The sequence below is a fragment of the Anarrhichthys ocellatus genome, unplaced genomic scaffold (assembly GCF_004355925.1).
Source record: "Anarrhichthys ocellatus isolate YVR2014 unplaced genomic scaffold, GSC_Weel_1.0 scaffold18, whole genome shotgun sequence".
NCBI classification, from domain to species: Eukaryota; Metazoa; Chordata; class Actinopteri; order Perciformes; family Anarhichadidae; genus Anarrhichthys; species Anarrhichthys ocellatus.
Genome location: NW_022280048.1, coordinates 2,963,677 through 2,972,928, shown reverse-complemented (window position 1 = coordinate 2,972,928; position 9,252 = coordinate 2,963,677). Strand labels below are relative to the sequence as shown.

At 43.1% G+C, this 9,252-nt stretch overlaps 1 protein-coding gene across 1 annotated transcript in view; it reads left to right on the top strand.

Annotated features, from left to right (window-relative positions):
• nlgn2b (neuroligin 2b) overlaps positions 1-9,016 on the top strand; it is a 56,152-nt gene extending 47,136 nt beyond the window's left edge. The window contains exons 5-9 of the mRNA XM_031856929.1: positions 621-806; positions 3,943-4,208; positions 4,365-4,518; positions 5,522-5,888; positions 6,402-9,016. Of these exons, the coding sequence (XP_031712789.1) occupies positions 621-806; positions 3,943-4,208; positions 4,365-4,518; positions 5,522-5,888; positions 6,402-7,347 (1,919 nt within the window). The 3' untranslated portion in view covers positions 7,348-9,016. The remainder of the gene's footprint in view (positions 1-620; positions 807-3,942; positions 4,209-4,364; positions 4,519-5,521; positions 5,889-6,401) is intronic.
• The last annotated feature ends 236 nt before the right edge of the window (positions 9,017-9,252 follow it).

The window sequence follows — 9,252 nt, the reverse complement described above, 5'->3', positions numbered from 1 at the left end:
TATATATCTGAAGAGTACACCGTTTACTGAAATCATTCTAGATGTTTTCCGGGTATTGAAGTCATCCAAACCGTCAAAAATTGTAAAAGCTCCGCTTCTTGTGGGGCGAAATAGCCTGGTACTGCCTGAAACACATTTCTTTTGCTGTAATTCAATATCATACTGTAAGAACAAAGAATTGTGTGTGTGCCTGTGTGTGTGTGTGTGTGTGTGTGTGTGAGACATTTTGTTCAGTTTATTTTATCTTGTTGTGGGTGTGCACCTACTGTGTAAATATGTGTCCTGGAAGTAGGTGAAACATGGCTTCTGTTGCTCTCCTCCTCTCTCTGCTGACAAGTTCTCTTAACTGTGCTGTATTTCAAGCGTGGGTATTAAAAAATGAGTAATTTGGCAAGCTTTCTGTGTGAAATCTCCTCAGACTTGCAGTTGAGTTGGAGGCTGAGAAGTTCCTGACAATGACAGGATGCCATCTTCTGTTTATGTGAAATTATTATTTTATTTTTAATTGAGTAAATGCACAGGATTATGTTATCCTTTCTTCCTGATCATCTGCCCTGCTCGTATTCCTCCACATAATCAGTATTTTTTCCTCTCTCTGTTTGTTCTAATTTACCCTGCAGGGTTTCTGAGCACAGGGGACCAGTCTGCTAAGGGGAACTATGGCTTGTTGGACCAGATCCAGGCCCTGCGCTGGCTCAATGAAAACATTGGCCACTTTGGAGGAGACCCAGAGAGAATCACCATCTTTGGCTCGGGAGCTGGTGCCGCTTGTGTGAACCTTCTCATCCTCTCCCACCACTCCGAGGGTAAGGTTCTTTCACTGTCATTGTCACATCAGTAGTCGTATACCCTGCTCAAAGGGGATTCACATTTCAGGACAGTGTGGGTAGTGTATTTCTTCACAGAGCATGAAAAAAATGTTTTCATATATATATTAGTATACATTATATATTATTCCCCCAAGTGAGGGGGGCAATATTCAGAAATGAATCATCCACTATTTGTAGCAAATGTGTGTGTGTGTGTGTGTGTGTGTGTGTGTGTGTGTGTGTGTGTGTGTGTGTGTGTGTTTGTGTGTGTGTGTGTATATACGTATATATACATACATATAGATATATAGATACACACACACACACACACATTCACTATATATAGATTGTCATTTGTAACAAAATCATGATTGTCATTCCAGACAGTCGACAGATGGATGAAACAGTAGGTTAATAATAAAACCATTACTCACCTTGAGACACAAACCCTGTAATAATCCCAAATAACGTCACTGATCTGCACTGACAACATTTTCCTTCTCCAATAAAACGAATCCTGTCTGGACAGGGCATTAGGAATAGATACAGTATATTACTTGCTTTGATATATCTTACATGGACTTCCAATGAAGAACATCATGAGCAAATACATATACATATATAGAGTATATACAGTATATATATACTGTTGGTTGAACTTATTTACTTGACTGTTACTCTGCTGATTCTATGCGGACACATTATGAAGTCCATCTTCTTAATAGATGGGCAGTTTAAAGTGCCCTTTTGTTCAGTAATCTTGCAATTTGGGCTTGTAAAAGCTCAATTACAGAGTCTCCAGTTCACATGTCCAATGTTTCACTAATGTGGACAGATGCCGCTGGTGCAAAATTTGATTTAAGAGGCTTGTTGAAAACACTTCCTCTGATTGTTTTATATATATATTTATATATTAATACAAAAGCCAGGGATTTTTTTCAGAGAACCCCCACCCCCCCCCCCCCCCCCCCCCACCCCCATGGTGAAGGTAAAAAAAAAAAAAACGAAAAAAGCTAAGAAATCAGTAGAATAAAATGTATGTAGGCCTCAGTCACTCAGCTATTTAGGCCATGTTGCTGTGCAGATTTGCAGATGAACTTAAACTAAACGATGAATAAAGAGTATGCTATTTGGTTAAATGCATTTCTTTCAATCTGTTCTAAAGCTTTTCAATAAAAAAAACACACAACATACTACACTGATTCTGTTTTTTTCATTCAGATCTCTTAGTCCCTTGCAGTGTTCACTATCTCTTCTGGCTAACAACGGTGTTTTATCTCGGGATCTCTCCTCAACCTATTCCGTTTCACATTTTTTACTGCAGATAAGTGACTCAGGTGTGGGACAGCAGGCGTACAGCTTTTGGTGGACAGGGGAATGTATGGTTAACGTTGTTTTAACCACGCAGTGAGATTTGTTTTGTTGTTTTTGTTTGGTCACTACTCTAACAGTCATTATTTATGACCACTGTGCATTTGGAAAACGTGAGTACTGGAAAACGTGTTGCGGTACAACGGGCAGCTGTGAGGGGCCCTTACCAGTTGCATCATGTGGATATTTAATTTTTCATACGGTGGCTTTGATGTTTATTCCTCGTTTGAAAGCATAGCATTAAAATACAGTCCCTGTACAGTAAGTGTTGCCTCATTATTTTATGTGATGAAACGTTATTTAAAATGTACAGTAAAAACAAATACAAATAAGTCTCGCGGCAACCTTGGCCCGTCCTCAAGGCATCACCTCAGGAACCGCTGAAGTATGCTGCTTATTAAGGACTGTACTGCACTTCCTTTGTTTTTGAATGGCAGATCTCTAAAATACCCACCAGATGTTTGATCACTAATCCTCTGATGTGAGTAGTGAACTGTTAACCTTCAAAAACTGACCTTGGACAGATAAAATAAAAAAATATATAAAAACATTTATCTTTACGCATGGAGGCGATTCTCAGAATGATGAGTGTGTGCCTGGGAACACACACACACATCTTTTTGTCAGAAAACATTCGGGAGGACATGGAAAAGCATTTCAATGATTGGGTAGTATCGGCCAAGTTGTTAAATGTTGTCAGCGGGCCAGCTAATATTGGCTGTAGTGCATGCTGTCCATAGACAAAGATTGATACTCGCACAAGCACTAGTGTTCAGATTGTATTGTGGGTGCTGGCGGAAGGTGTTGTATTTAAAACATATCTGATATCATTAACATTTATGGCACTTTCATTTGCCCATTTGTTGTGTTACTACAAAATCCCGTTAAGAATCGGATCGGTCTGGCTCTTTTTTTGTGGTTAATGTTGGATTATTTTGGCCAAAGTTATGGTATGTTTTTGCTTATGTGAACAGTTGGTGTCATGGCAAATAGTGAACATTGGATATCCATTTTATCATTATGGGTTGTTTGTGGCAAAAAACCCTCTTCTCCTCCATTTTGAAGTCTGGCTGCAACGCCGCAAAGTGCAGAAAAGTAAAGTTGGTGGGTGAACAGCTTTTAAAGATACCGTGTGTGTGGGTGTGTGTGTGTGTGTGTGTGAGTGTGTGTGTGTGTGCAGAGGAGAGATGAGATGAGGGGTAGAGCTTGAGCTGCAGCTGAGAGGCTTCTTAATTGATTTCACAGGGAGAGGAGCGGGGGTGGGGCACATGCAGAATATGGGGGGGCTTAATTATTAATGACAGAATCTGCAGATAAAACTGAGGGACAGCAAGCCACTTTACATAACAGTGCAGCGGTGCAACAGTGCGAGCAGTTTTCTTTCTCTTGCTGTCTCTCTTTCGCGCTTTATCCAAGACAGCCATTAAGCCTACTGCTGTGTGTTGAGCTTGCCACCGTCTTTCTTGCTGCCGTCTCTCGCTGTATGTGATGGAAGCGCTTCATTTTCCCACCCTAATGTTCGTAAAGATTTTTTCCGGCTATGAAAAGCAGCAGTATTTCTACTTCATCTCGCTGCCTATGTATTACTCTGCAATTGCTCCTCCTCCAACATATGCATTATTGAGCACGCACACTGGAAGGCCTTGAAGGCCCCAGCAGTTGCGAGCGAAAGTGTGTCAGAGAGAAAGAACTGAGAGAGAATAAGTGATTGTATGTTTTCAGTTGAAGCTATATCTGCTGTGTATGTTCCTGCTCTGTGCAGGCCTGTTCCAGAGGGCCATCGCTCAGAGTGGCTCAGCCATCTCCAGCTGGGCAGTCAACTACCGACCGACGATGTACACCAAGATCCTGGCAAAGAAGGTTGGCTGCACTCTAGGGGACATGGCCGATTTGGTGGACTGCCTGAGGAGGAAGAGTTTCCGGGAGCTAGTGGACCAAGACATCCAGCCTGCACGCTACCACATTGCCTTCGGGCCTGTGGTTGACGGGGACGTGGTGCCCGACGACCCTGAGATCCTCATGCAGCAGGTCAGAGCTGATGTCTCTGGACGTCATCCAGTGAATAAAATGCCTTGTTCCTCTTGATCATTTCCTTGCATTTGGTGTGTGAATTGTGCCCTGGGCATTCCTACTGTGTTCTTTGCTGTCATGTCATGCTGTGTGTGCGCTTTGTTGTGACACCAGGGCGAGTTCCTGAACTACGACATATTGCTCGGTGTCAACCAGGGAGAGGGCCTGAAGTTTGTGGATGACAGTGAAGGAGAAGACGGAATATCAGCCGCCTCGTTTGACTACACCATCTCCAACTTTGTGGACAATCTGTATGGATACCCTGATGGTCAGGCCCTACCCTATTTCACCTTAAAAATATGAATTAGTTTCAAGCTCATATCTTTAAATTACCACAAGTTGTTGGTCACTGTGGCACAGAGATGTACTTTAAATGATTTCAAATAAATGTTACATGTAAAAGACTTTTTCTAAAAATTATATTTTAAAAATTCATATGAGCTAAGTATTATTGGCGAAAGTAAAGTAAGTACTCACAGCAGAAAACTGTGTCCTGTGAGGGTTATGCAATTATATTGTTGGATTATCAACGCTTTTATGTGATAGTAAATAAGCAAAGTGCTTGAGTAAATGTACTTTACAGTTACATTCCACCATCGCTGCAAGGCGGGGGTCACATGACCTACGGTGGTAGCCAAGCCAGCAATACAACTAGAGGGCTAATCGGCTAGCATATTTACTGCTAACTGTGTCTGGCATTGTTGCAATGTTATCTGATATGCCTCATAAGATGGCTATTGGTTTGACAGTGCTGTATTCTGCTTTTTTTTTTTTTTTTTGCTGCCGTAGTATTGAGGTGTTTCCTCTTCATTATCTGATGCCTTCCCATCCAAACATACAGAACAGAGCTGGTGGACGTATTGCGCTGAGCTATAATACCACACAATAAAGACTCTGGGGGGAAATTTGGTGAATAGTGTAACACAGAAAAGCTTTGATCGACTATAAGTCTGCGTTTATATCAAAGTTCTGACTGTTTTCGTCATAAAATAAAGGGAGGTCAATGAATAAAGAAACGCAGCAGGTTGCTTTGCTGTAGAGTTGATTCATTTTTACGGGACATTTGTGTATTTATATTCACAGTAAATTGTGTTTATGATACTTGCAGTGAGATTGAACAGCAGCACTGAGACAAGAAGTTGGGTTAAAATCGAGCAACATACCACTGTATTTTAACCAAGTTACAGATTTCAGCCTAGAATCCATTCACCTAATGCTGCAGATAACCACGCGCTGCGTGTATACTCACATTCCTTCTTATTTCTTTCAAGGTAAAGACATCCTGAGGGAAACAATAAAGTTCATGTACACAGACTGGGCCGACAGGGACAACAGTGACATGCGTAGGAAGACCCTCCTGGCTCTGTTCACGGACCATCAGTGGGTGGCCCCGGCTGTTGCCACTGCCAAACTGCATGCTGAGTTCCAGTCGCCCGTCTATTTCTATACCTTCCACCACCACTGTCAGACCGAGGCCAGGCCAGAGTGGGCAGACGCAGCCCATGGAGATGAGATCCCCTATGTGTTTGGAATTCCCATGGTGGGAGCCACTGACCTGTTTCCATGTAACTTCTCAAAGAACGACGTAATGCTGAGTGCCGTCGTCATGACATACTGGACCAACTTTGCCAAGACGGGGTTAGTATAATGCCAAGCTTAGTAATTACTTTCTGTTATCAAGTGCCTTTATCTTATTAAATATCAGGTAATACACAGTGTGCACAGTATACTGCACTTACAAGCTAATATGTAACACAATGGTGATTTCACTTTCTGAAGTACTGAGTTCATTGTCCCTCCAGCCTGCTAGTCGAGTCCCACTAGTGAGTGACTAAAGAATAAGGGTTTATTTTTGGAAGTTATCTCTTGGATAAGAGAATGTGTTGAGCTTCTGAACGTGTCCTGGGTCTAAACACCTGGGTTGGGACTGAGCGACGCAGCACGCGCTCTTACCGAGGCGTTCTTTCTGCTAGAATACAAACCAGATTTCTACACAGGCGCTCAACTCAACCAGCACTTCAACTCTTTCCGTGTTTTGGTATGTTGAATTGCTGTATTGGCAACACAGGTAACGCTAAGTTACAAAACTTGGTAGTGGTTAATAATTCTGAACATATAACATTTTTTGATTCTGCTATTTCTCTCCTCCAGGGATCCTAACCTGCCAGTTCCTCAGGACACCACGTTCATCCACACCAAGCCCAACCGCTTTGAAGAGGTCATCTGGACCAAGTTCAGCTCCAAAGACAAGCAGTACTTGCATATCGGCCTGAAGCCTCGTGTGAGAGACAACTACCGGGCCAACAAGGTGGCCTTCTGGCTGGAGCTGGTGCCACATCTTCACAGCCTCCACAAGGAAATCATTAGCTCCATCACAACTCGACTGCCGCCCGGAGGCCCCAACCGCTGGAAGGTCCCCCCCATCCCTGGCACCTACACCACGCGACACCCTGCAATCTCCACCTATCCGCCTGATCCTGAGCCCTATGGTTCAGAGAGGCCCCGCCCTTCTCCTTTCCCCGGTGAGACAAGGGACTACTCCACCGAGCTGAGTGTGACAGTAGCTGTGGGCGCCTCGCTTCTTTTCCTGAACGTGCTGGCCTTTGCCGCGCTTTACTACAAACGGGATAAGCGCCACGAACTCATGCAGAGGCGCCACCGCCGGCTGTCCCCGCAACGTGTCACGACGATGGGCATGGGCATGGGCATGGGCGTCGGCATGGGAGTCGTCGGGGCCCCACCGCACAACGACCTGGCGCTGAGTCAGGAGGAGGAGCTGATGTCGCTGCAGATGAAGCAGCAAAGAGTGGAGCTGGAGCACGGCACGCCCCTCCCTTCCCGCGGCATCCTGGGCGATCTGGAACCCCTGCGGCCTCCCGCGTGCCCACCTGACTACACGCTGGCTCTGCGACGGGCGCCTGAGGATGTGCCCCTGATGACAGCCAACACCATCACCATGATCCCCAGCACCATCAGCAGCATGCAGCCCCTCCACCCCTTCAACACTTATCCCCCTGTCCCGGCCCCCTCCACTACACCTGTCCCCAGCCACAGCAACAATGCCCTGCCACACCAACACTCCACCACCCGTGTATAGGACCAGGCACAACCTCTGCTACCCCACTCTGGGCTTACAGAGACGCACCACACAAACTGCTCCAAACAAACTCCACTCTCACCACCCTCTGTTCTTCTTTCCTATATCTTTGTCTTTTCTCATTAAGCCCTCAAATAAAGCTGCAGTTTGTAAGATTTTAAGCAGTGAAATACCTCTAAAATGTAATCATAAATCAAGGGGGAGTTGATTAAAAAAGCCCCTTCGCCAAAAGCCTGTCATCGTAGGTGCATACTGCTTTGCCCCCCGTTAACGCTCTTTCAATATCTCGTGCTTAGGTGAGCCACCAAATGCAGCTTTTCAGCTTGTAGCTGTCTCTAAAAGAGGTATCGAGCTGATCACAATCTGTCACACATCTTATGTGTAGCTCAGTTGTTTTGCGCATGTGTTGTTGTGTCAGTGTAAAACTATGTTTGACATAGAATACATATATTCACTTCCATTCATTTAGTTAAAAAAAATGATACAGAAGCAAGAAGCGAGGCAACATATGCCCCGACAAGCTGTCTGTCATAAAGCGGTGATTTCTTGAAACTTACAAATTGCAGCTTTAAAGGCCCATTCTGGAAGTGGAATTTGGCACCCTGTGTCGAACACCATGTCCCAACAGCTGTCTCTGTGTTCTGATTCTGGAGACTTTAGTGAAGTGTGAAATGTATTGACAGCACTGAAAGTACAAGGAAGAGTTATTTGACATTTAAGCATGAATTTGTTTTTTTATCGATTTTAAAACTTTAGTTCTTCTGTTTACAAATTGATGCACCTGTTTTCAGTTATGATGCGACCTAAATGCCATTATTAAAAATCTGTGGACTCACAAACGCTGCTTTCAAACGTTTCCAGATTGGGGCTTCAACTGTTGGGCGGTACAGGAAATAACTGAATCCTACTCAGTCTGTGGGATGCGACCTGGAATCCAGGCTGCCCATTAGAACTCGCTGCATCTCCGCCACACAGGCTCTAATCATGTCCATTACTTTATTTGTTTCTCACTCATTACCTCTCTGTCTGTATCCCCATCTCAGCCCATTTAACTGCTCCGCTCTTTTTTTGCTGCCTCGCACTTTTTCTCTCTCTGCATCTGCCCTTGTAGCTCTTTTTATTAAACCATTGACATAATCCATTTCCATCTCCACTTCTCTCCTCTTTCTCGCAATCACTTCTAGACTCTTTTTTCCTTTTGGAGTCTTTTATACAAAAACACAAATGTAAATGTTGTATTATTAATAAATTGTAAGGATATGAATGAAAAAAAAGATATTCTGATATCTCGTTTTTACCAGCATTCTTGGTGCCAAGTACTGTGATAAAGTTCCTCTTTTACTGGCGTCCAGTGGACCGCCTGGAGAGGTCCATACTGACTATATCTTACAAAAGGAATTACCATCATAAAAAGTGCCAACCCCTTCATCTTTCTTTTGGATCCACACACTTCTTTGTTTTTTTTTAAATTACACTCAATGTTGCACTGTGGCTGGTCTCTTCTTTAAAGGGAAATCAGATTCAATATATCCTTGTTTGAAAAAAAAAAAGAATATAAAGTTTTATTAACTACTTTGCTGTCTAGGATATTTGCATGATATTTTTTTTTTTTCTAAAGAGTGTGGACAGAGAAGTTTGTTTGTCATTTTGATGATTTGCCTTGTTCTTCATTGATTTTTATTTTATTTTGAAAAACATTTTCATTTTCTATTTTAATATCAGCTGCACTTTGTGGTACTTCAAAAAAGTATTAAAGTATTAAGAGATGAATATTGTGTAAAACTATGATTATAACAAAGAGAGTAAATATTTCCTCTTTATTTTTTTCATTTCCTAACACTGAGGCTGTGTCGCAGAACTACCAGAAAGACTGATGAAAGCCGTTTTCTTTCCTCCCTCTTTTGC